Genomic DNA, 26,570 nt, shown 5'->3' with positions numbered 1-26,570 from the left:
TGGAATATAGATTAATTGGTATATGTAACGATAATATTATGTTAAATTTGATTTATCACGTAATAAACGCTTAAAAAAATTGAAATGGTTTTTTTTTCATATTTGGATTCAATAACAAAATGTTTTTAAAGGTCTATCAACCATATGAAGGAGAAAAGTATAAAATCATAAAAGATACCCGAGTGGGTTGATTTAGAAAGAAAGTTGGAAAACTAAAAATAAATAAATTTAACTGTGACTGGATTAAAAAGGATAAAGAGGAAAATAAAAATAAAGAAAAAACTCGTAGCAAATAATATTATGTTAGTTGAGAGAAAAAAACAAGAAAATAAATAATTTTTTACAGTGTAGCATATACCGATACTGGTAGTCAAGATTCAAACCTAAACAAGCCCCACCCCTCTCATCGTTGAACTTCCCCGGCATCCACCCAAAAACCAATGTCCGACTCCAAGACAAGGCTGGAAGGCAAGGTGACCATCGTCACCGGCGGCGCGAGCGGCATCGGCGAGGCCACCGCCCGCCTCTTCGCCGCCCACGGCGCGCGCGCGGTCGTCATCGCCGACGTCCAGGACGCCCTGGGCGAACAGGTCGCCGCCTCGATCGGGGCCGACATTTGCACCTTCGCTCGCTGCGACGTCACCGACGAAGACCAAGTCGAGGCCCTCGTCCGGTCGACGGTCCAGGCCCACGGACGCGTCGACGTCATGTTCTGCAACGCCGGGATGGTGAGCCCCTCCGACCAGAAGATCCTCGACCTCAAACTCTCCCAGTTCGATCGGCTGATGGCACTCAACGTGCGGGGCGTGGCGGCGTGCGTGAAGCACGCGGCGCGGGCGATGGTCGAGGGGCGCGTGAGGGGCAGCATCTTGTGCACGGGCAGTGTCGCGGGGAGCTGCGGCGGGGTACGGCGGACGGACTACCACGCGTCGAAGCACGCGGTGGTGGGGCTGGTGAGGTCGGCAAGCCTCCAGCTCGGGGCGCACGGGATCAGGGTGAACTGCGTCTCGCCGTACGCGGTGGCGACGCGGCTCCTGAGCGGCGCACTCGGTGGGGCGAGCGCGGAGGAGGTGGAGAGGTTCTACGAGCCGTCCATGGTGTTGAAAGGCGGAGGTATGCTGAAGGCCGGAGACGTGGCGGAGGCCGTGCTGTTTCTGGCGTCGGATGAGTCGAAGTTCATCACCGGGCATGATTTGGTCGTGGACGGCGGATACCTTCTCCGGCGTTAAGTTTTCTTTAATTATTTTTAGTTTCCCTCGATGGTTATGTTCTCGATCGATCAAGTTTATGGAAGCATGAGTACTTGAATTCCTTAGCTATTGGACATGATATTATTATATGGATACGATTGTCCATTAACTCTTAATCATTTCGAAACATTAATTATCTCGAATTGACCTTATCTTGTGATATAAAATTTGGATGCATTATCACTTGATTTGCATACATGAAGATTGGGAAGATGGAGCACACTGAAATTCCATGGCGAAGTTGGACTCCAAGGTCACGGCACACGATTATCAAACCTAGGTGTGAGAAATTGCACTCTACTAGTATTTCGTTTGTTTCGTGTAAAATGAATTATTTGGAAAATCATTACTCACAATGCTTGAAATAATTAATTAATTAAAAATATTTTTATTACCGGTAACAATTTATGTCTAAATATTTTCGTAGTATAATTTTTGGATTGTTCAATTTTGTAAGCAATAGAATCAAATAATTGTAGGAAAATATTTTTCATGCTATTCATTTTTTTTTTGAAATAAACGAATCATAAGGCTATCTTCGTTTCGCGGAAAATGTAACGTTTCTAGAAAATATTTTCTGAAAAGTAATTTTTCAGGAAAATGACACTATATTTCCGGTGTTTGGCTGATACCTGAAAATGAATTAGAAAATATTTTTTGCCATTTGGTATCCGATTTGATTTTCTAGGGGAAATTATCAAAAAAAGTCGAATTATTTAATTATTTAATTTTTTTTTTCCTTTTCTTTCCTGTTTTTTTCCTCTTCCTTGGCCAATCCTCGGCCATGACAACGGCCGCACGACTGGCCACAGGTGAGCTCGAGCCTCGCAATAGGCCAGAGAGGCTCAAGCTTGCCAACTTCCGGCGAGGTCGAGCCTTACCCAGCTTGCCGCATCCGACGGAGCTCAAACTTGCTTTTGGCCGATCGCCGATCGCCGCCGTGGCCAGCAGCTAACTGAGGAAGAAGCAAAAATAAAAACAAAAAGTAAGAAAGAAAAGGAAAAAAGTATAAATAAAAAATAATTATAAACTCGATTTTAAAAAAATAAAATAAAAGGTGAATGTGTTATTGGAAAGGTAGTGAGGTGAAAGAAGCGGAAACATTTTCCCCACTTTTGAAGATGTTTTTTTTCATTGGTTCATATACTAGTTTATTTTTTTATGAAACGACCGCCGAAAAATTCAAAAAATATTTTTTTAGAAGTTATTTTCCGTAAAACGAAAGGAGCCTAATAGGTTTTTCAATTAATAGGTTTTTTTTTCCAAGTTGAAATTGCCCTTTCTCTATCAAAGAGAAAGGAGCAGTGTGATAATGAACAAAAAAAAAATAGTTCACATGCATTGTGAATGATATCGTTTGCTTGGCAATCAGAGCTCAATAAGCAGATCACTGATGATCCTCGCAATAACAATGGAATTTCGCCAACCACCATTGCCGAGATCATGTTCGACCATAATCCAACTTGTGCAGGATTTGCATGATCAATGGACGGGATGGGACCCAATTCACAAGAGACCCGTTCAGAGAGGGGGGGCGGGGGGGCAGGCACGCGTGGAAGAATGGGCCAAAAAGGCGCAACCACCGCGGAAACGTCGCCGTCGGGGGACCCACCGGCCGGCCCAGTCCCACATCCCTGCCCGTCCCATTCTTATCTGCTTCGAAAGAAAAGAACAACTTAGTGGTGGGTCCGGTCCCCCCTCTCTTTTCGTCCCGACCCGTTGATCAGCCAATCAGGTTCGGGATCGCCCGCCACGTGCGCGGAAGACCAGCACCCCCCGGTCGTTGGGGGGCCCCACCGAGTTGCAGATTCCGCGGTAATCGTTTCTTGGAAACAATGCCCGTGATTGCGAGTTGTCCGATGCGGACATCCCCCATTGCTACGCCGTCGTTTTAGGCTAGGCTCGCAACCCCCCCGGCCCAACCTCTTAAGGCCACGTGGCGCGTGCCCATTGGGCACGGCGTGGATTTCCCCGGGATTCTTGACGAAACCTTTTTGTTAAGTTCCTAACATGTTCCGCTGAAAATCATTCGCTTGGAACGTGTTACGGAGGACCTAAGTAAGTTCTCAAATCCGCTTCATCGAGGGTCTTATTCAGATTTCGGGATTCTTAGCATGTAGAGCAACGAGAGGGTATTCACGCCTCTTAGAGAAGAAATCAATTTGAAGGGAATTGAGGGTGCTGGGTATAAGCACGTTCTGCTGAAAATCAATTGCTAGGAATATGTTTTGAAATTCCTCCTGATACGTTACACAACATGTGATTTGTATGCTTGATCGTTGATTATGATTCGTCGCATCATGCTGTCGAAAGACATGACAAAAGCGAGCGATAAGCTTATTTACAACATTTTCGATCAGTCGAATTTAATATAAAAGCGAATTTTACGTGGTCCATGCGCACTCGAGATTTAAATAAACTTCATTTATGTATAAGAAACCCTTCTTTTGTCGGGGATCGCCCATTGCATCTTACGATAAAAGCGACACGTGATTACAACCTTATAATATTCGCTTATCGAGATTCCTAACAAGTTTGCCGGTATGATCGCATGGCTGCCGTGCGGGTGCGTACGCCTTCGATCACAACAAAGGCTTAACAGGAACCTATTCACGAACATGTACGAAGCCCGGGGGGTGGGGGAAAGAATCATCTCAGGTGCCTAAATGTGCAACTCTCGAAAGGCAAAAAGAAAAGAAAAGTTAATCGACACGATTAAGACCTTTACAGGTCTAAAAACCACTAACCCCCGTTAAATTAATCCTTTTCCCTTCTAGAAAATGCTGACGTCTAAAAGCGACCTCTATAGTCTTAGCCTCAAGAGCCCCCTCGACCCCACAACATTAAAGGAGAGGGCAACAGCTAATCATGCTTTAATCATCTGCACTAATCCTTTATTAATCTCAATTAAGATCTCCCAACTTCCACATGATTATATACTCCCCTCAGAAGAAGTTCCCAGCAGTGGCATGGAAGTGAAGAGAACCACCCAGAGACTCGGACCTTTTCTTCTAAGGTTTGAGAAATAGAAATGGAACTGTCTGAAAAGGACATACCTTCACCTCAACAGATCTAACGAAGAGTTCTCTGATAATCTCCGGGCTGAACACCGATAACTATAGATCCGATGGCCATCGGAAAGAGAAGACGACTGATACAAACTCTCGGGGAATTTCGGGCATTCCCCGATCTAAGCGTTTGCAAAGTTTTTAAGTGCGTCGCGGTCGGACCATCAAAGTGCCGATGGTTCCCTTGTACACGAATATATCAGGTCAAGTAGCATTTGTTGCTAGTCAGGTATCGGAACATCACACGATCGAGACTGCGAACAGAATTCCTTTCGATACACGGATAATTGCATGGCGAAAGGCGGGGTCAACAACTACTAACATGAATTTAGGCTGGGAAAGGGTAAAAACTAGTGCAGAGTACAGCATCAGATCTACATTGAGCACCATCGATGAACTTGATTGCTTATTTATAGTCATAATTCACAAAAAGTCCAGTTTCTTGGAAGAAACAAGCAAAGGGATACCGATATTGCTTAGTAAGGCCAGGGCCAGAAGGCTTGATCTTCAGGAGCGAATCCGAAATGGCATGAGCTTGTGGATGGGATGGGATAATCATCTTGAGTCTCTTCTAGCTTCGGGAAGATGCACGGATACTGCAGGCTCTCGTTCTGCACGTCTTCATCGTCTTGGGAGGAATCCGAAAGGTCGGGCTCGAAAGCATAGGAAGAATCACCATGCTCTATTAGCGGAGAATAGCCACCATTTGGACTGTCGGAATCCAATATCTCGCTTTTGCCCGGACAGATATCTTCCGGTTTAAAGGGCACCGTCGAAATTCTCTCTTCTTCGCCCTCGGAACAGGCGATGGAATTCTCTGGTGGTCCATGAGATGATGTGTTGGACGGTTTGGAATTTGTCGTTCCTCTTGCTTTGATAAGAAGCTTGTCCGTGAGGACAAGAACCTGCAGAGTGACATCTTGACCATATTAGCATATTCAAAGCAAAATGTTCAAAGTGCCCCACTTCCTCCTTATTTCTCAACAATCCCCTCCCCATGCGAGCCGATACGGTGACAAAAAGTCCAGCAAAAGCAATGAGCCAGCAGCTATTGTCCTATGTGTGTGTTAATCCTAGAATTTTAGAACCATTCGACTAGAATAGTAAGATTTCATACTAATTGGCAATTCAGTACTTGAATGTTTCGATATGATTTTCACCTCGGCTTTCAGCTGATCATTTTCCTTGAGAAGACTGTCGCAGTCAGCCTTGAGGCTGTTATAGCTAGCTTGCAGATCATCGTATTCCTTCTCCAATTGCTTGGTCTTCCATCGGGCCCGGCGGTTCTGGAACCATATGGCAACTTGCCGGGGCTGCAAACCAAGGTCCTTAGCGAGTTGGATTTTCCTTTCTGGCTCGAGCTTGTTCTCCAGTTCGAAGTTCTTCTCGAGGAAATGGACCTGCTCGGTCGTTAGCCTCCTCTTCTTCTCGGGTTGATGGAAGTAATCGTCCAGGTCTTCCTCCCCAAGTTCATGGTGATCAAACGCTTGGAAAAAGGAATTCTTCGACACGTTCACACCATTAGCGTCTTCGAAGCTCACCATGGATCTTGATCCTGAACCACAACACCCGGAAAACGCTCCCATCTTAGAGAAGTAAATTCTTCCTATAAATTCACGAGTCATAAACTGCTTGATCAAACAAAAAACTTTGCAGCCTTCAAAAGCGATTTTAGTTTGTGGGAAATTCGCAGGCTGTAAACTTAACCTCTGTGTCACCAGAGTTATTACTCTTTACGGGTCTACTTCGAGAACAAGAACAGCCCATTAGAAGCACCTCAGAGCAACAGATCTACAATAAAAATACTAACAGTTCACTCATGCTGCTAAACGAATGGCCGATGAAAGCCAGAAGAACGACAATCCTGATTGAAGATGAGGTTATGAGGTCTGTGTTCAAAACAGCATCTTTTCACAGGCACATTGCAACCGGCCACTAAACTTTATCGATGTATTAAACTCAAGAGAATCTTTAATCGTTCATCCTCGGATTGAGTGACGACAGAGTAACTCTGCATCCTGCAACTCCAGTCGATCCCATCGCATACATCACGATTCAACCGGGTAAGGACCTTTGCAGGAGAAACTCCCCATCAAATCATCATACTCGTTGATCTTTCTAACTAGATTCAGCCAGTCAACGCCAACAAAAGATTTTGACCAAAAAAGAGGAAACGCCAACAAAAGTCACATGATTCGCACGCACATGTCAACGAACCCCAGATTGTCCAATCACAAACATATTCATAAACGTAAGTACACTGATTATGCACAAAGAAAGCGAGCCAGGGATAGAAAAGAACGCAGAATTCATACCCAGAGAGAAAGAAGACCCGTAAAAGAGAAAGGCGTCAGAAGAGGGAGAGACTCGTTGGTTCTTAAGCAAAGGCGAGATCGCCGAACCCCCACAACCACCGCCCGCCATGGACGATCCGAGTACTTTTTTTTTTTTCTGGGTCGAATTGGTTTCTAACTGGATCCCATCGGGTGAAGCAGAAGGCGGAGTCTGTTGAACTTGGAGGGCTGGAGGACTTAAGACTTGTGGCGGAAGAAGCTGGTCATGATGATCTCGGTGATGTGGGACGTGTGAGAGCACCGGCAGGTCACACCCATCACTCAGAAGCACGAAAAATTTGGAGGGCCTAAAGACAGAGAGGAGTGTATCGACAAGGAAGAGGTTCGCAGGTGAAGAAGAATGGGTGGCCGATGATGGCGAGAGAGAGAGAACAGAGAACAGAGAGAGAGACGGACGATGAGAGAACAGAGAGAGCTTTTCTCTGTGGTTTTATAGACTTGAGAGTTGGGAGGTGTTTTTGGGAGGGGAGGAATAGAATTTTAGAACATAAAATGGTTATTGATTAGAATTCTAGAACATAAAATGGTTATTGATTAACTGACAAAAGTTTTGATAAAGTAAGATTATTTGTTATCATTGATCATTTTTGTGTATTCTCCGATATGATTCGAAGTGAGAATGTTTTTACCCGTGAGGCCGAAAACAAATTTCTGTGTTTTGATAAATTAGGATTGATGTTTTTATTCTAAAAGTTTCATTTTCAGAATATATCGACGTCTTTTCTTAAGAGACATCAACGACGATGAAAAAGTCATTTATTCGAAGTTGATACGGACCTAAAAGAGTGAATCGATCCTCCTCTTTCTTTCTTTCTCTTTCTCTTTTTTCTTTTCTGTTTTAGGCTATGAGTTCTCCTTATTTCGAGAAGTCGATTTCCACTTTCAGAAATACAGTTATGTCATTTATAGATGAAAAAGTTTTAGTTCTATTTCAATCGATGTAGTTCATCTCATTCCAATCATTTCATTTCTAACATTACTATCTCGACGAAATGACGTTACAATTCTTACTACAATCACAAAAGCTAAATTATACATTGCGGTTGATGTTGATTTTATATATTTGCAAATTCTATATCATGGACACGTGTCGGGAGTGATTTTAAGTTACAATCCTTTTATATTTTTAGCATTTAAAGTTTGACCTTTTAGCGAATGTTGAACGCCCTAGACTTATGGACATCTAAGGTCCCTACGAGAATATAGATCTTCATTTTTTTTTTTCCCAAGGTAAACAGCAGCAGCAAGTAACTATGTTAATTTTTATTAAAAAAATGTTAGAGGAAAGGCATGTCTAATCCCAACTTAGGAAAAAGTGGCATACTAGAAATAAAGATATATTCAATATGATGCTTCTTGAGAAATAAAATAATAGAGCAAAGATGGTGCTCCAAGTCTTCAACTCCACAATCCAAGAATGGAGAAAACAGGGAGCAGAAGAAGCATGCAAGGTGAGATCAGCATAGAGACCTGGAGCTGCCATTTTGGACCAGAAAGCCAATCAAATTGCGAAACCTCTTTTTTGACGTTACAAGGGTGGTGGTGATTTCTTTATTTTATTAAGGCCGAGCGCATTAGCTCGACGATAAAGGGATTGCAGTCTTTTACAAGATCAAGAATTCTAATCATGTTGTGAATGAACCATTGGCCAACTTGAGCATTGGACATTTGATACCTTGAGTGGCGAGATCTCTTGGCTTTTGACAAGTTGGTCGGGTTGCGGTGACGGACATGTACACCAACTGTTAGATATGAGTCAAATGAACATTTTGTAGCTTTTGGTTAAAGGGTAGCTACACTGGTCGCTCTTCCCTAAAACCCATCATGAAAAATTCGATACCTTCATCTACATAGATATATGAAACAAAATCTTTTGTAAGTTTGTCCCCTAGGATTGTAAAATATTATAGGGAAAATGACATACATGGTCCTTGAACTTCAGCCAAATTATGCAATATCGTTCCTAAATTTTCAATCTGTTCAATGTGATTTTTAAACTTTAGCCTACTGTGCAATGCCATTCATGAACTTTAATTTATTCAATGTGGTCCTAAATTTTTGGTACACGTTCAATTTAATCCCTCGATTATATGAAAATGTTTAATGTTTCTCCTAATCTGAATTAATGCAATGATCACATTCGATAATTTTCATATAGTTTATTGACTAAACTGAACATTTACGAAAAGTTCATGGATCATATTGAACAAATTAGAAGTTCATGGATGACAATAAATATTGGACTAAAGTTTATGAACCAAATCGAATAAATTAAAAGTTAGGACGACATTACACATTGACCACTTGTGTAAGTATCGCAATATTAGAATTGGAATCGCCTTTACGCGACAAAACATTTTAATGCTTTTTCTATATAAAGTAGCAAAACACACATGCACTACTTTATCGCCCTTATCCTCTCTTCATTATTTGGCTATTCAATTATAGCTCATTTGCATTCGAGAAATATTTTCTTATTTAGCACGATAACATAACTTAAACTTTTTTCTCATATTAGTTAGTAGATAAAAATTTCTATAATTTATACTCATTTCAGAGATAGCATAACATTTACGATATATAATATCTTACTTTAAGTTTGCAAATTTTTATTTATACTAAATAGTCGCTTTGCACTTGGGTAATTTAATTTAAATGCGTACCTTTTCACAATTAACGATACATCTGAACAGTGTTGCACTCTTATTAATATATTTCATGCTGCATTCTAATTATATTTTTCTACGACGATTTGCACAACGTGTGGCTAAACATCTAAAATAAATACATAATTGCAGAGTTTCCCGAGACCGTTACTTCTAATGTGTTTTTTTTTTTTTGGGTACAATAGTTGGATTTCGAGTTCTCATATTCAACTATGGAAAAAGGAAGAATAAAATGGAAAATAGAAATTAAAAAAAAATGGGAAGGAAAACCCACAAAGTCGAGCAAACCAACACGAAGAAGGAACACGTCCAATCAGTCGCGATCGAAGGGTGAATTGGGTGGCGATCTACTGTCCACAAAAGAATTAGAATATTGCGTTAATTAATTATGATTGTATGGGTACTAATCTATTGCAGAAATGCCTGTTTACATATTCTAATTTTTTCGAGGGGTAATGAGGTACAAATTAGTCGATGGGGGTGAGATTTGATAGGTTGCGCAGGGATCGACGTTGACTTTTTCTATGATGTCAAGATTGAGTTTTCCTACCCTATTGTCTGCCAAACGTACCTTCTAAATTGGAAACCGCTCGAATCGGATTCAATTTTTGAGAGTATCGATCCGATTCTCAATTCCTAAAAATGGAATTGGTGTCTGGGCGGTCCGATTTTTGATTTCAAGGGAGAACTAGACTGAACTGGATCGACAAAACTAGACTAACTACATATACTTTTTTTATTTCTTCAAAAAAAATTGTAAAATGTGAACTAAATCCTACGTGAACTTTCTTGATAAAAATTTATTGAAAAAAATTAGTAAAATATGAACTTAACCCTAAGTGAACTTCATTGACATAAATTTATTGACCAAATTAGTAAAATATAAACTAAACCCTAAGCAACCGGTTCTATTAGACCGGACCGGTCTAGTCCTTGGTTCTCAATTTTGGGAACCGATCCTCCCGGCCCGATTCCCGATTTCACCTTGGAACCAGACCGAATCGGAAATCGATCATCCCTGTTATTTGCCTTGCCAATCCCAAAAAGGGGAATGTATTGCCTCGATATTTGTATGGAAATTGTTGAACAAATGGAATAAAGCGATGAAAATCAAGGATTTGTGTTAGCTTGTCCGTGTTTCAGTTGGGTTATATTCGTCTCCATCCTACTTGTTTATGCTAAATAGACAAAATCACCCTTAATTTTTCTATTGAACTTTTGAGTGATGGACTCGGAATTTATTTTATTCTTCTCTTTTTCTAAGTAGAAAACATAAATTGGGTCTTATCCTGTATTACAATGAGGATTTTAGGCTTATAGCACATGTTTCCTTTTTTTTCGACGATTTCCGAAAATAAAGTCACAATTATGTCCTCAATGCGAAAATTTAAAATTCGATCAAATCAAGCCTTTGCATAAAATAAGAGGAACTTTAAAATGATAATTAAATTTGTTTCGATTTAGATTAACAATAATTAATATATTTAATACAAAAAAAAATCCCAAACTGGTATGTCTGCGATAAATTTGCTCAAAATTATTTTTTTTGACCACAAAAAAGCATAAACCGGTATACCTTTGATAAATTTACCCTTCATTAGCTTATATCAAATTTTACCGTTAAATTTCCTAACTAAAATGATATTTTCGTGGTATTAACCCTAACTGATATCACTCACGAAGTGGGGTACCATGGGCTTTTTGGGATTTGGAGTTGGGGCCGAGAGAAGAGGGTCCGGAGGGTACTTTGGTCATTTCGCTCGGTGGAGGTGAAAAAAAATAGAAGGTGGGGTGGGGTGGGGGAGGAGAAAGAAAAGCTTCGTCCAATGTCGACCGGGTCAAATCGGCCAACTCGGCTGCCGGGGCTCCAAAATGTGAGGACCCGTTGGGCCACGGATCAACGTGAATTGGGGCCCACCCGACCCGACTGGACCTGACCCGTCGTGCCGAAAGGAATTCGAGCTTATCGTTTTGGATTGCCCTCGTTCGATCACTTGAACCCTCGCGATTTCCCTACTCCTCTTTCTTTAAATTTCTTTTTATTCGATCTACTCTTGTCGATCCATGTCTTTGTCGAAGAGGGATTGGATTTTGGGTCCGCCATGCTACTTTCGAGATCCACGTTCGCTTCCTCCGGTCTACGTATCACTCCCGAGGGTGGCCGTTACTCATTTTCATGCTGTAAAACGAGTCCCCAACTTCGGCGAAATCTTCTTGTCAGATAGGAGTTGTGCTCTCGTCACTGATTTGATACGGATAAAAACTGCAAGGCTCGGTAAACTCTCGATTATCTATTCCTTACCTCTCCTTTTATAAGTTGGAGATATCAACAATTATGTAATCTGATCGGATATTCTATTTTTTTTTTGTGCAATATATAGATAGTAGATCCATGTACACGTATAACATAATGCTGTGTGCTCGCTAGGAATCCGATCCAATTCCCTTGGCGTGCAGAATGCGCCTATTGACAAAAAAAGAAGAAGAAGAAGGGGTGTTTGGGCTTGTTTCTCGATCCATCATAGTAAGAAACAAAAAGCCCAATGCGATTACTTTAGGCAGGATTTTTTAGGGGAAAATAATCGAGTAGTTCTATTGCACCAATGCCCTAGGATATGAATTTAAGTTGTTGTTTTTGAAGTATAAAAAGCGAATCTTTATGTGGGTGTCCATCTCAAACCAACACAACATAAAATCCTGAAGATCGATTAGAATTTCTGAAAGTAATTACGTTGCAATCTCATAAATATCTCGTAACTCTCGTCCTACTTACAGTTATTTAAATAGATTTTTCGCGAATATTAAAATTTCTAAGTATAATCTTATCCCACACAAGGTCTTGTGATTCGCGATCAAGATTACATTTTATTTCTTGTTTCAAAACGATTTCATTTCATCTCATTCCCTAAGATAAAAGTATCAAAATCCCATTCAAATTTGTTCGTAGGTAGATGTGCATCCAATCGCGAATTTCTTCAACTTTCACTATCAACCCAGAGAATCTCTCACCTTTTTCTGCGTTCCCACTTCATTCCACTGTTTCAAATCCATTGCAGTAGCGCCACCCCCACCACTCTCGCTTAGATATTTGTCGCTTTTTCCATTACCCCTCTTCACCAGGAAGCTGAGACAGGCGCGGAGGCAAGACCAGGGAGGTAAATTTTCCATCTTTGTACTCTTGACTTTCAGTCTCCATGTGGGTTTCTTGGAAACTTCAGAACCCATCTCGCAGGAGGAATTCCTGCTTTACCCTCTTTTGGAAAGGTGGGCACCATGTGCTCGTTTTCTGGGTGTAATTTGATGTGGACAAGTTGGTGGTGGGTTTGTGATTCCATGGTCTGCACAGAGCGTTCGAGTTCATGTACTCGAGCCTCTAATTTGTGACTGTCATCTCATTCACGTGTGAACGTATTGGAAACAATGCAAACTCAACAAGTAAAGCCGACTCTGGTTCGGCTTTCTGTGCGTGCCGCCTCTGAATTGTGATTGGTAATTCGGCTTTGGTGTTTGTGGGGTGGAATAATTGTTTGTGTGGTCTTGATTAGGATTCTCTTGTACATTGATTGGAGTTGTACTTTTGTAGAGTTTTTAAGGAAATATTCTGACGTGAATGTTGAGGTTTGTCCTTCATGGTGGTCCAACCGAGAACAGTTTGTTCGGATGGAATGCAATTTAATTGTTTTTAACAATCTTATTATGCTTGTCGAGGGACAGCTCAGATAGTCAACTACCTTGTCGCCCGAGAATTTCCCAGTGGTTGACCTGTTGACTCCCTCATACGCTTTTGATATCTTCATCTGAGGAAGAGTTTTGCATTTTGATCTTATGAGTGAACATCGTATTGGAAAGCATTTAACAACAGCATTTGTTCTGGTCTTGAAGAAGTCTCACAATACTATCTTCCTCCAAGTCATTCGGTGTCGGATCCGACGCTTTGCTACTGAAAGATGTAATTCCTTGTCTCTCTGTGTGTGTGCATGTTTAAAATTTGCAATTCTTTATTCCTAGATGGTGGTGGGTGTGTTATAAGCCATAATTGGGATCATCTTACTCTTGCTCTCAATTGCTCCTGATGCTTAATGTTATTTTGCAAAATATAATGCACTTTGATATATAATCTGGCCTTGCACAATTAGAGTTTTTATAAAACGTTCACTTAAATTACTGAACTATGCATACTTGTGCTGTCTATGATACTTCATTGAATGATCATTTTGGGTGAGTTGTGCATCACATCTGTTTCCTTTCTGAGTTCTCTGAAGTAATCTGTATGGTGTTTGATGTTTCGCCTATTTAGTTGTCTCACTGAAATCTTAGTACATGGCTCTACTCTAATGTGGATTGATTAACTTGATGTTGCAAAAAGCTTACTGATGTTATGACTTATTATAGCTGCACAAAAAGAATTGCACGTGCCTCTAATTTGTCCGTGAATATTCATCAATGTTCTTTTAACCCATTAGACTAAGTATAGCCTTGATGAGTAAAGCGAAGGTAGATGTAGCTATCCTTACAAGAGGACAAGTATAAGGGATTAAGACTAACATTGTGATTGATCATTTCGCTTGGATTACTTGTTCACAAGTGCTGGCATATTTCTTGTTTCACGATCTTGTTAACATTGTTTCTGTTTATGCATTGGCTGTAATTCTGATAAGGATTGAGGGCAGAATCCTTTTCTAGCCATTTAGGAAATATTCGTGACATGTGTTGTGAGGTCTATCCAAACTCCAAAAAGTGGTCCAAGTATTTCCTTTTTCTCGTTAAAATTCACTTTTATGGTGCTTACGTTAGTGTTCCTCTGTTCCTTTAATTAATTGATCTTCTTTCTCTGAATGATACCATACTCTCTCTCGTTGTGATTTATTTTGCTTGAGGTGTATGAAATTTGGAGCTTTATCCTGTTTCAATTGTTTGTTATGATCTGCTTCGCATTGGATATTTCACCTTTCCGTACTATCAATGTTTAGGACTTAGATGTAATGGTGCTATGAATACAAACTACTATTTGAAGATGAGAGGCAATTTGCTCCTGCTTTTTATGGACAAGTCTTTTTTCTGACACGTTCCGGGATACTTCTTCTTCTTCTTGACACCTCATGTGTCCTCTGTTTATCTGAATTGGAGTGGTCTTTGATCTATATGTTTTTCTTCTTTCACTGATCTTGTGGACACAGTTGAAAGACAAATAAGATGGGTAACCTGTTCTGCTGCATTCAAGTTGACCAGTCCACAGTAGCTATTAAGGAGAGATTTGGCAAGTTTCAAGAAGTAATGGAACCTGGGTGCCATTGTCTTCCTTGGTTTCTCGGAAGTCAGCTCGCTGGCCATCTCTCACTCCGATTGCAGCAGTTGGATGTGAAATGCGAAACCAAAACCAAGGTTTGTTCGATCACATGGATTTTCCTTGCAAGTTTATCTTTTTTCATTGTGCAAACGTCCATCAACTTATAGGTTTCATTCCAGAAGATCTTGCAATACTCTACACAAATGTGCTAGTGATCATTTTAGTGGGAAACAAAGAATCTTTAAATCAGCACATCGCTCTTTGAATGTCCTGTGCTCAAACCATCTTGAGAATTACATTTTCATAATTAAACAAGCTTTGTGGGTTTGTCGAGAAGTATTAGTGCGGGCTATTGATGTATTTCAAAATATTTGTGAATTTAGAGTTGAATGTTGATGAAGTTGCCAATTTCCTTTTCTCGTTTCAGTTCTGTGATATGGCAGCTTGTCACTTGTTACCAATTGACATGGAAATGCCTGAATAGGTAATGACCTCACGTGATATTTTTCTCACAGGACAATGTGTTTGTCAATGTTGTTGCATCTGTGCAATACCGACCCCTTGCAAACAAAGCAAGTGATGCCTTTTACAAGCTCAGCAACACAAGGAGTCAGATCCAGGCTTATGTGTTTGATGGTATATGCCAAATGAATTTCGTCACATCAGTACAAATACAGTACTGAATAAATTTATGCAATTGTCATGTGCAAGTAACATACTTTAGTCGTTTAAGCTGTTTTTGTTTTCTCAATCATTGCAGTGATCAGAGCTAGTGTTCCAAAGCTAAACTTGGATGACGCTTTTGAGCAGAAGAATGAAATTGCCAAAGCTGTTGAAGATGAACTTGAAAAGGTTGTCCACTCTAGACTTCTCAATATTATTACGAGAGTTAATCTGAATTGGAGTTCTCTAAATTTTGCAGGCTATGTCTGCTTATGGATACGAGATTGTGCAAACCCTTATTGTTGACATTGAACCAGATGAGCGTGTCAAGCGAGCTATGAATGAAATCAATGCTGGTAACTGCAAAGTTCTTGAAACCCTTGAAATTTCAATTGCCAATTGATTCTAAATAATTGTTCGACATGGTAAAATTTTGTCATGTTTAGTGATACATGACATCGTGTCATTTGCAGCTCTAAGAGGACATATGTCAAAGGTTTAAATTTAAATTCAGCGTACTTACATTGTAGATACGGTCCGTGTCGCATAAACATTATATACTATTTTGAATGTAGTGCGTGTACACTTACTCTAATTACACTAATACGGCAGCTAAAAGCTGTAATAAATTTGATACGTGGTCTCCTTTCTTAGCCAGTGCTCCCATTTAGACAACTTATAAAGTAAATCTCATCTTTATGGAGGACAAGAGAAGGATTCGCATAAAGCACCACTATTGGAATATTTTTTGATCTGCATCAGACGAGAAATTAGACTTTGGTGCTTAAAAGCTGCTTCAAGATACACCAGAACATATAAAAATATATTTTGATCTGCGTCAAGTTCGAGTTTACTGCAAGTTTTGTTTTTGTTCTGGTAGTCTTTGTCTCCAACATTTTCATCTTTTTCAGCTGCAAGAATGAGGGTTGCAGCAAACGAGAAGGCTGAAGCGGAAAAGATTCTGCAAATCAAGAGAGCTGAAGGCGAGGCTGAGTCCAAGTACCTTTCTGGGTTGGGTATTGCTCGCCAGCGTCAGGCCATTGTGGATGGTTTAAGAGATAGTGTGCTTGACTTCTCAGAGAACGTCCCAGGAACCACTGCAAAGGATGTAATGGACATGGTTCTCGTGACTCAATACTTTGACACCATGAAGGAAATTGGTGCAACATCAAAATCTTCTGCTGTGTTCATTCCCCATGCTCCTGGTGCAATCCGTGATGTGGCCACCCAGATCCGTGATGGTCTTCTTCAAGCGTCGACACATCAGTGATTGTTCTAGTATAAGTCAGTTATGACCTCTAAATAATTGAGATAATGAACTATTCTGTCTTAGCCAATGTAGATATTTGCTTCAGAGTGCTAGAAGCTAAAAGGTTTATAGGGTGATTTATGCTTTTATATATTCGGTTCTCATATCTGACAATTTGGTACTGTAAATATTCACCTTAATGAATGATCTACTTAAGAAGTTAGCTCTTCAATTTCCCTTTTCTTTGTCCAGTCAAATGCAAAATGTTTTAAATCTTACACAGTGGTCTGTTGCTATGTGATATGCCCCAACTCATAAGTCCATTTTGTTGTGCAAAGCCAATACATGCAATACTATTGTCAGAAAATAATTTGTGATTAGGGTATAAGCGTTTAAACTAGACTTATTATGTCTGCTATTGCTTTATCACTCGCGAGGAAGAAATTTTTCCTCTGAAGAGTCTTAATATGGTGGTTTACATTGTGTCCCGACTGCGTCTTATGTCGTATGAAAAGATATGATTGAAATCAATTTGTATTTGTAATTATTTTCTATGCTATGATATGATTGAAATCAATTTGTATTTGTAATTATTTTCTATGCTATGATTGTGCTCCCGCTCCCGTGCCGTCGTATCCTCCTCCTTTCATTGAGTGCATTTGCTTTCTTATAGTAACTTTCTTCTGAAAATTTGGCCGGGAAGATGAGACTGGATGGACTTGTTTTCGCCCTTCTGCAATCTAAGATCTAATTTGCCAGCGAAAGTAACAATTGAACAGGGCAACTGAATGAATGCCATTATTTCATGTTCTTGAGGATGCTCTTATTGTGACTACAACTGAGACATATAACGTCTGGAGAGTAAATCATTCAAGTGCTTCCTCATGGCCACCTAAATTGAATTTACCCGATACCCAGACCCCGAGAGAGAATGCTAAAACAGCTGTAATGATAACCCCCCTGTTCCTGTTAAGCATCTTCATTGCGCTCCTGAAGATGCTTCTCTCTTCTCCCCATTTCTTGATGATCTCCTCACTGGAGTAGCAACATTCTGTGCTAGATTTTCTCCCTCTCACTTTTCTCTCAGGTGGCTCGTGGGCTTCACCGTGGCTTTCTTTGTTCAACTCTTGTTCATGGTGTTCGGTCTCTTCCTTCTCCACCACAGTTGTATCTCGCTTAGGCACCGTCACGGAGAGAATTCCATCTTCAAGTCTTCCACTTGTCTTCTGGATATCCGAGTCCTCCGGAACTCTGAAGGTTTCTTCGAAGTAAATGTACTTGTTGTCTAGCAGTCTTTCTCCGCTGACCGTCACGTGATCGATGCTATCTGTCTGAATCTTGATGTCTTCTTTCTTGAAATCTATACGTTTTTTGGAGTGAGAGAGGAGAATTAGATCAAAACCCAGCATCAGAGTAGGCTTCAAAGGCAATTCTAACAGCTTAAGAGGATCATTTTAGATGCAATTTCTCATATTCTTCTTCTACATTAATTAGTTATGGGAGACTGATTAGAACATGAACTTCGTGATCTCCTCTTACTTTTTACTTCTTATGTCGGAAGGAAGAGAGCAAAAATTATAACACTCCCAGAATAATGTTACCGCGAACAGTTCTAAGAAAATTTTCAATGAAAGCGGGAATGGTCGGCACTTGCTGAAACCGAACTCATCATATCGAAATATGGTGTTTCACCGCCTACAAAATGGATAAAGAAATCGTTATATAGTTTCCATACCAGGAAGATCAACAAGGAGGTAATGGCAATTCGATTCCTCGACCCACCCAGAAGCAGGTTTAAACACTTCGACCGTACGGTCTTTTGAGCGCGTTCTGCCCGTGATACCCGCCATTTTTCTGAAATTAGCTCAAACTTCCTTGCGTTATCTAATGGCACTGCGCCTTAGTTCATTTATAGCAGTAGATTGCTAATGAAAGGTATCTTCAAAGTGCTCTGGGATTGTTACTTTAAGATGCGTAGAAATACGAGGTAGATTTCTTGTAAGATTAGGTATTCTTTTATTCCAAACTTATTCATCTAACCCCCAAAAACAGAGGTGTCAAACTCAAGCAAAGGGACGATTCTTTGCTTTCCTTATGAAGAAGTCCAAGCGTGCATATACTCGCATCGGGCTACCTTTGATCCCGCTTGATAGAACCAAAGAAAGACAGCACGAAAAAATCAACGTGATCTCGAGTTGAACGTTTGTAATAATCCAAGGATAGAACTGCGTACGTATGAAACAAACGAAAGATGTACCCATGGAGGAAAGAACCACCGAGAGAATTGCATTTGTGACTTGATATTGAATCGGAACATCTCAAGAATCACCCGCACAACAGTCTCCATACCATATTGAGTGCAAAAGATCGGCACGAATGTTATTGCAAAATTCGAAAACACGTGTTGCCGTACTCCATTTCTTCCTTATTCTTAACTAATATTCATGCGCGCGAGCAATTATTCTAGTTTTGCTACCGCTGCATGGATTCTTTTCTAAAAAGAAAATATTGATGAACAATGAAGTTGGTTGTTGCATTGTAATGATAGTTAAGAAGTTTCACCAAGTGTAGTTTTCAGTGAAAAGTGGTTTTTTTGTTCTTTTACCTTTTTAACCATTTTATTTGACCAACTTTATTCTTTCTATTTGAAGCTAAATTGCATTACAAAATTAAGGTAATATCTAAATCCGGGCTAAATGGGAATCTAAAAGTAAGACAAAATCCACTTTTGATTGACTTACATATATCGATATAGATAAATCCATCTCAACACATTTTTAGGCATTCCCAATGAATTTTTGTGTAAATTATAATTTATATTAATTATGCGATGTTTTTGTAAAAATAATTTATTTCATTTTTACAAGAAATTCATATTCTATGTGTATGATGAGTTCTAGCTAGTTACGTGTATTTATGTCATTTTTCACAAGAAATTCATTTTCTATGCGTATGATGAGTTCTAGCTAGTTATACGTATTTATGTCATTTTTCACAAGAAATTCATATTCTGTGTATGATGAGTCCTAGCTAGTTACACACATTTTCTTTTATGTCGTGGAAACAATATGTATAGTACATGGTGACTATTGCCCCACGGAACAATTAGTCATTTCTCTAATTGCACCTAATTGCATACTCTTATGTCCTACTAGAGTAAATACTTTCATTTGAGTAAAATCAAAAAATATATATTTTAGTAATCTATTGTATACTATTTCATATGAATCTTTATCTTTTGAACAAAAAGGTGGAATTCTTAGTTTATACTATTATATTATATTGCAATATATAAGGATCCATATTTTAGTAATCTATTGTATACTATTTCATATGAATCTTTATCTTTAGAACAAAAAGGTTGAATTCTTAGTTTATACTATTATATAATTGGAACATATAAGAATCCAATAACAGTAACAAAATTCCTAATTGCTGTTATTATATGATATATGGATATTGTAATATTGAGAGAAAATAATAAAGTTTTCCAAGGAAATATACTTAATAAGAAGAATTACATAATATGTTAGAATTTTTCACAATTGTTAATTTTAAACGTTAAAGCTCTTTGAAATTATTTTCCTTTCTGGTTGAACAACAATCTTGATATTTGATGAGAAAAGTATATATCCTAACCGGAAGCAAAATGAGTGGAAATTGCAAAAATTACTCAATGATGGCTGGTGGAGGTCACTAGCCACAAGGGCGAAGGTCGGGACGCCCTTGCTAGCCATAGGCGAGGCCGGTCCTTGTTGGCCGACAAGCCTTGCCAGAGGCCGGTAGGCAAGGGTTGGCCTCACCTGTGGCCGGCGACCTCCGCCGGTCATCACGGAGGTTGTCAACTGGCGGAGGGAAATAAGAAAAAAGGTCTAATACCATGAAAAATCCCAAACTGGTAAACTTGTGAGAAATTAACCCTAAGCTAATTTTTTTACCACAAAAAACCCCATATTGGTACACCTTTAACAAATTTCCTCAAACTAATTTTTTGACTACAAAAAATCCCAGATTGGTACACTTGTGACAAATTTATCCTATATTACGAAAAATCACAAACTGTTAAACTTTTAACAAATAGAGGGGCAAAACCCTAACTTGGCATACCGGTCAACTGCCACGTATTATCCAACTTAACAATTTGACGATAAAATTTAATAGAGACTAACGGAGGGTAAATTTGTCATAGGTATATCAGTTTGGGGTTTTTGTGGTATTAACCCTAAGGAAAAAAAGGAAGAGAAAGAAAAAAAACAAAAGGAAAAAAAAGAATAAAAATTAGAAAAAATGACCACGTCAGCGCTAGTTGTGTCACGTCGGATAACCGGCATCCACATCAGCAATTTCCAGCATATATTGGCCGGATGGACTCAATAGGTATCAATGTGAAAATGTTTATAACTAAATTTATCCAATTGAAAAATTTAAGATTGAATTGATATCAATGCAATAGGATTAAGACTTTTTTGGGACTTTTCACTATCATCCTTTATAGGCATCTTTAAGGAAGATTTCGTTATATATATTGAATTGGTATCAATGCAATAGGATTAAGACTTTTTTGGGACTTTTCTCTATCATCCTTTATAGGCATCTTTAAGGAAGATTTCGTTATATATATGTGTGTGTGTGTGTGTGTGTGTGTGTGTGTGTGTGTGTGTGTGTGTGTGTGTGTGTGTGTGTGTGTGTGTGTGTGTGTGTGTGTGTGTGTGTGTGTGTGTGTGTGTGTGTGTGTGTGTGTGTGTGTGTGTGTGTGTGTGTGTGGTGACCATTGAAACCATCCCAGGGAACAATTATTCATTTCACTAATCGCATCTGTTATATTAGCAGCTAGTTGAAGACTCGTGCATTGCGCTGCATTCGAAAAGTGAATTAAATGTACATGACAATATATATTTATCAACTCAAAAACAACCATAAGTCACGTCGACTATTACTTTTACTCAGTATTATCCGAAATTGTTAGCATATTTTTTAACTACCATGTGCCCAATATATTCAGATTCGTAGTTATTTACTAACTAAACAACAAACTTAAGTCATGTTGTCTATTGCTTTAATAAGTGATTCATCGCAAACTATGTCTTGTTTATTCAAATATTGCTAGATAATACTAAATTAACATGTACGTAAAACTATTCCAATTTGAAGTTACTTCGATTTGTTTCCATCATATGCAGCTAATTTCTGGCTATTAAATTGTTTATTTTAATGTGATATATATTATCTATTTTTTTGCAAGGATAGACTGAATTATGACTGTTTTTTAGTATAGAATTTCTAAGCCATGAAGTATGGATCTTATCATATCTTTCGTTTCAAGGTTTTGATTAGCTTAGGCAATCCCTTCTATCTTTCGATTTCATTCCTTCCCGGTATCCAATTACTATCTAACTTGCTCACTCTATGCCTAATCACATCTCCTCTTTGAAATGATCGTGTACGTTTCGAACGTTGATGGCAAGCACCCTCTTCTTCTTCTTCTTCTTCATCCTTTTCAGCTTACTAACTCTCCGGACCATAATGTCTATCTAAAGTAGTACTTGAAGTTTAACTTTAAGCAAAAGTTGCCATGTCCCTTTCCGCTCATGGGTAAGGTCTATCATGCATCGAAGCACAATATATGCAAATAATAAATGTTCTTTTACCTCTTCCTCGTTTATTTACTCTCGTTTCCTACCTCTAGCAACTCCCCAATGAAGCACGCTCGCCCCGGCAAACATTCCATGTGGTTCGGCAGAACCAAAGCTAGGGGATTATTTGTAACTGTTCATTAGAATGTCCTAAAAAAAGTTGTCCCTAAATTGGATCCTTCGCATCTTTTTCTCTTTTGGTGATGATTATACGTCGCAGGAGACTTAGGTAGGTTTATGGGTTGGAAATATGGGAAACGACCAGGTTTGTTTCGATCCGATTCCTCGGTTGAGCCTTGAGTTTACTAGTTTCTTTTGGGAACCCAACCGACTAGAACGATTTTGAATTGGTCTTGATTTGGGCATTAACTTTTATTTAAAATGCTTTATGAATAACAAGTTAACAACTCGAAGTAAAAAAAAAAAAAACCACTAAGACATATGACAAAAATCACTCCCACCTCACATAGAAAAAAAAGGGGATAATGGCACAAACAGTTTCTGAACTTTGGCTTAATGTGTAATGTGGTCCATAAACTTTTAATTTGTTCGATATAATTCCTGAACTTTAGCCTAATGTTCAATGTGGTCTCTGAACTTTTAATTTGTTCAATATGATCCATGAACTTTTGGTACATGTTCAATGTTGTCCTTAAACTATATGAAAGTGTTTAATATAGTCCCTGAACTTGAATTAATGGAAGAACTACATTGAACATTTTCATATAATTTAAGGCCTTAAGTGAACATGTACAAAAAGTTTAGGAACGATATTAAACAAATTAAAAGTTCAGGAACCACATTGCACATTGGGCTAAAGTTCATGAACTGCATTGAATAAACAAAAAGTTTAGGGACCACATTGCACATGGGACCAAAATTCAAGGAAAGTTTATATCATTTTCCCTTAGCGGTTTTGTAGTGAAGTAACGGTAATCCAGTCCTAGTAATTCATTTAGAGTCTTTAGACAAAAACAAGTGGAAGTGACGAAAACCTTGGTTTGATTTTAGACTGAAAACTGTGAAAACGGGGAAAAAAGTGTTTTCACTTAACCAGCTAAAATGTGAAGACAGATCCATTCCGTTTTTCGATGGAAAACAGTATGCCAAATTAACCAAACCCAAATTTATGGGAATGAGAATGAGGATGAAATTGCCCCCTATGGCCATGATAGGTCTACAACAGGTCTGATGTAATTAACTCTACAATTTCTATAACAGGTCTGGTCATTAGCGCTCTAACCCATGATAACTGATGCTGCTGTTCTGAGGCATGACCTATTCACATCAATCTGCAAGCTAAATACCTAAATATATACTAGAGATTTATTGATTTGTTTAATGCATGAACCATGCTTTTCTTGATCTTGCTGAATCTTCCATCTGCAGAGGATTCATTGCTTTGGTCTTTCATTTTTCGTTTCTTACTCTTAAGCTTGAAAAAAGACCAAAAAAATAAGACTTGATGGCAAAAAAGCCAGAAGAGGCAAGAGCAATTTCGTCCTTTTGAGTGAACTCTGCCATGTGGCTAACCAAGAGTGTGGTGACTCCCAACCCCTCGGACAAGCAATGGATTCAATCTGGTCAGCATTAAATGGGAAGCCTGCGAGTTCAACGAAGAGCAGAGTTCAAGTGTAGATCTTCCAAGCGGTGTTGTCGGCTTTTTCTAATATTTATCTCAAACCCGTGAAAGAACACGAGGCTACTGATGAATCTCCCATGCAACCAGTAACGCAATGCAGCCTTTCCCTGAAGGACATGAGCGATGCTGTCTTGTATTATTGTATCATTAATATGACCGTAACAATATTTGATGCCGAAACGCAATAGAAAATTTGACTGAACAAGAAAATTCGACAGAAGAACAATTCGTCCTCCAAATATGATTATCAAATCAAAATATTCAAAATCTGCCCAAAGGAAACCCTAAAACAAGCTTATATATCCCCAAACCTAACCCTAGGGGTGTCAATGGGTCGGGTCGGATCGGTTTTCATTATACCCGACCCGATCCGAAACAATGAATATGTGTGCTTGGCCCGACTGAAACAAGACCCGAACATGATATAGCCACACAATCGGGTCGATTCGGGTCATGTTCGGATCGGGTCGGGTTCGTGTTTTGGAAAGAGGGAACACCAAATTAGATATATAGACCAAAGCTCTCAAGAATGCTCTATTGGCAATAGCTTTCGTTATGCATAGATATATAGACCAAGATACACGGGAACACGACTCAATCGCCAAATTAGTAGAAGCTAAGTAAGTCGAACAATTTATGCTATTTCACGGATATTTGAACATTATTCGAAGAAAAGGAGTTCCAAGTTGGCACGATGCTGCCCCCTCACCACAATAAATTCAAAGAACGGTGAACAGAGAGCAAAGAAGTACACCGAGCCATCTCTTCACAAGTTCGTCTTCCAATATTCACTCAAAAGCCCAATACCGGCAGCATTGAGTAGCTCCGCTCTAAAGGAATTGCCGGAAGGCATTGCGCCGTTGTTTTCCCTATGACCTCTTCGTTATGCACAGAAATCAAACCAGCGACCAAGATTCTAGACATGCAACTCACATTAACTATCATATCATGAATCACTTGAGCGAACCGGCCTCTGCAGATTTTTTTCCCTTTGTTTCTCCCTTTTCTTCTTGTTTCTCAATGCATTCTTGCTCAACGTTCTGTTATAAAAAACCAACCAGCATTGTGAATTAGGGCTGTATTAATCACGTGTTGCCTTTGCGTCGCACTACTCGGTTGCAGATCCGGAGCTCTGGAAGAAGATGACAGATCGCGTCGCACTATCACGATAAACAAGGTTTGGGGCAGGCTTGGAGCAAGAAGAACAAATGGCTCTTGTTTGTTTTGGGTGGGCTTGTTTCGGACGGGTTCGGGTAGATCCAAAACAAGCTTAAGCCTTATTTATACTGTTACCCAAATAAGTTAATGCCAATCCGACCCAATGCGAAAATTCTTTGTTCGGGTCGGGTCGGTTCGGGTCGGGTCATGTTTGAGCGGGTATTTTTGACACCCCTACCTAACCCTACTAGGATTAGTAAACATCAAAACGCAAAATTACGAAACTGCCCTCTACTAAATTAACCCATAAAAAAATACTAAAAAAATAGAAAAATCCATCTAAACAATCTCGAATCGCGAAAATCCATTGTTAGTCACAGCCAAAGACAAGGTGAGTATTGATCAACATCGTTTTTATTTTTTTTTTCTTTCTTTTTTTTCATTTTTTTTTTGTGATTTTTTATGTGCGGGTCCCCCAAGGTGCACAATTAAAAAAAATGATTATATTAAATATTTTTTTTTTAAAACCCGTTTTTTTTTTGGGGGTTTAAAAAGGGTCCCGCGGTCCCCTAGGTGCATCAATATTAGTAAAGCTAAATAGAATTCAATAAATATAATTATAAGTTAAGTAATGTTTCGCATTATGAATAATGTTAGATATAATTATGAAAATCATAGTTATATTAAATGAGTTTCTATTATATAGTAGTGCTTACCAACCACAAAGGAAACACCCCGTAATCAATTTAATTCACTTAGTTGGGTCGATAGGTGAAAATTTACGCAGTCTTTAAATCCATTATAAGGTCGGCTGAAGCTAGCAAGGAAGAGAAGGTCATTAATCCTTGGAAAGTAACATCGGACCAATGAGAAAGTGAAGTACTTGTCTATTTGAGCAAGAAGGGACCAATAAAATATAGGTCAAAGTGCGTCTATGACTCTCCGAATTCTGTTCTTAGGACACAAAAATATTAACCCTTATCAGCTGCTAAGTCTCGGCAAGACCCCAAATAAACAAAACTAACATTTAATAAATGAAAGGGGGTTGTGGCTGAGAGCTGTTTTTAAGGGAGAAACTAAGCTTTTTCCTTGGAACTTTCTTAAATCTTCACCAAATTTTCTTCTAGTTAAAGGTGATGAAGATGGAGAATAAGATCGAAATTTTGCTCATGGCAACTTCTTGCAATTGAGGTGAACTTTGCAAGCTCTTAGTCTAACTTTATATGCCATTTTGGGATTCGAAGGGACTAAAATGTTGTCTCTTGATTCCACGAGTTAGGTTGTGAAGAATTGAGGTGAGACTTGAACTTCAGAGGAGTGGAGCTTGCCTTTGGAGCGCCCTTTTTTTGTGCTGCTAAGACATTTAAGAGCAATTCTAAGTCGTAGACTCCGTTGGTAAGACATTTGAGACCAGTACCAAGTGTGGAATGCTATCTATGCTTTAGATGGAGGCCTAAGTCATAGATTCAATCGCACTGGTAAGACCACTAACCTGCATTCTCTCTCTCTCTCTCTCTCACGCATCCGCATGATCCATGCTATTTCCAAGCGGTGTTATTGGCCTTTTCTAATTTTGATCTTCAAACTGCGAAAGAACATG

At 39.2% G+C, this 26,570-nt stretch overlaps 4 protein-coding genes across 9 annotated transcripts; 2 read left to right on the top strand and 2 right to left on the bottom strand.

Annotated features, from left to right (window-relative positions):
* The first annotated feature begins 250 nt into the window (after positions 1-250).
* On the top strand, positions 251-1,433 carry LOC115691044 ((+)-cis,trans-nepetalactol synthase NEPS1-like). Its single transcript, XM_030617605.2, has one exon. The coding sequence runs from the start codon at positions 441-443 to the stop codon at positions 1,227-1,229; it is 789 nt and encodes a 262-aa protein (XP_030473465.1). The 5' UTR covers positions 251-440; the 3' UTR covers positions 1,230-1,433.
* A 3,262-nt stretch (positions 1,434-4,695) lies between these two features.
* On the bottom strand, positions 4,696-7,072 carry LOC115691011 (homeobox-leucine zipper protein HAT5-like). Its single transcript, XM_030617545.2, has 3 exons — positions 6,634-7,072; positions 5,479-5,873; positions 4,696-5,223 (listed from the first exon to the last, which is right to left on the bottom strand). Exons 1-3 carry the CDS (start codon positions 6,740-6,742, stop codon positions 4,795-4,797), a joined length of 933 nt encoding a protein of 310 aa, XP_030473405.1. The 5' UTR covers positions 6,743-7,072; the 3' UTR covers positions 4,696-4,794.
* Positions 7,073-11,497: 4,425 nt separating this feature from the next.
* Positions 11,498-16,760, top strand: LOC115691025 (hypersensitive-induced reaction 1 protein-like). Of its 6 annotated transcripts, none has more exons than XM_056314286.1 (7): positions 11,498-11,613; positions 12,286-12,493; positions 14,516-14,720; positions 15,141-15,261; positions 15,386-15,477; positions 15,548-15,644; positions 16,200-16,760. In XM_056314286.1, exons 3-7 carry the CDS (start codon positions 14,532-14,534, stop codon positions 16,556-16,558), a joined length of 858 nt encoding a protein of 285 aa, XP_056170261.1. In that variant the 5' UTR covers positions 11,498-11,613; positions 12,286-12,493; positions 14,516-14,531; the 3' UTR covers positions 16,559-16,760. The 6 variants fall into 6 exon arrangements, with proteins under 6 accessions (XP_056170261.1, XP_056170263.1, XP_056170262.1 ...); XM_056314288.1 differs by lacking the exon at positions 11,498-11,613 and adding an exon at positions 13,221-13,287 and having other exon boundaries at positions 12,223-12,493; XM_056314287.1 differs by lacking the exon at positions 11,498-11,613 and adding an exon at positions 13,053-13,287 and having other exon boundaries at positions 12,223-12,493.
* A 548-nt stretch (positions 16,761-17,308) lies between these two features.
* LOC115691052 (16.9 kDa class I heat shock protein 3-like) lies at positions 17,309-18,484 on the bottom strand. Its single transcript, XM_030617613.2, has 2 exons — positions 18,273-18,484; positions 17,309-17,897 (listed from the first exon to the last, which is right to left on the bottom strand). Exons 1-2 carry the CDS (start codon positions 18,385-18,387, stop codon positions 17,404-17,406), a joined length of 609 nt encoding a protein of 202 aa, XP_030473473.1. The 5' UTR covers positions 18,388-18,484; the 3' UTR covers positions 17,309-17,403.
* Positions 18,485-26,570: the final 8,086 nt, after the last annotated feature.

This window comes from Syzygium oleosum, unplaced genomic scaffold (assembly GCF_021117445.2).
Source record: "Syzygium oleosum isolate NSW1041296 unplaced genomic scaffold, Sole_v2.1 Sole_v2.09, whole genome shotgun sequence".
Classification (NCBI taxonomy): Eukaryota; Viridiplantae; Streptophyta; class Magnoliopsida; order Myrtales; family Myrtaceae; genus Syzygium; species Syzygium oleosum.
Note: the sequence above shows the minus strand (reverse complement) of the source record. Positions and strands in the feature narration are given on the sequence as shown.

Excerpts from the sequence above, each read along its gene's own strand:
- LOC115691044 (XM_030617605.2), top strand. The coding sequence starts at position 441 with ATGTCCGACTCCAAGACAAGGCTGGAAGGCAAGGTGACCATCGTCACC.
- LOC115691011 (XM_030617545.2), bottom strand. The coding sequence starts at position 6,742 with ATGGCGGGCGGTGGTTGTGGGGGTTCGGCGATCTCGCCTTTGCTTAAG. Across the intron at positions 5,874-6,633 it reads CGGGTCTTCTTTCTCTCTGG|GATCAAGATCCATGGTGAGC; the intron begins GTATGAATTCTG and ends GTTGTGGTTCAG. Across the intron at positions 5,224-5,478 it reads ATGATCAGCTGAAAGCCGAG|GTTCTTGTCCTCACGGACAA; the intron begins GTGAAAATCATA and ends GTCACTCTGCAG.
- LOC115691025 (XM_056314286.1), top strand. The coding sequence starts at position 14,532 with ATGGGTAACCTGTTCTGCTGCATTCAAGTTGACCAGTCCACAGTAGCT. Across the intron at positions 15,262-15,385 it reads CCAGGCTTATGTGTTTGATG|TGATCAGAGCTAGTGTTCCA; the intron begins GTATATGCCAAA and ends CAATCATTGCAG. Across the intron at positions 15,645-16,199 it reads TATGAATGAAATCAATGCTG|CTGCAAGAATGAGGGTTGCA; the intron begins GTAACTGCAAAG and ends CATCTTTTTCAG.
- LOC115691052 (XM_030617613.2), bottom strand. The coding sequence starts at position 18,387 with ATGGCGGGTATCACGGGCAGAACGCGCTCAAAAGACCGTACGGTCGAA. Across the intron at positions 17,898-18,272 it reads CCTCCTTGTTGATCTTCCTG|ATTTCAAGAAAGAAGACATC; the intron begins GTATGGAAACTA and ends AAAAACGTATAG.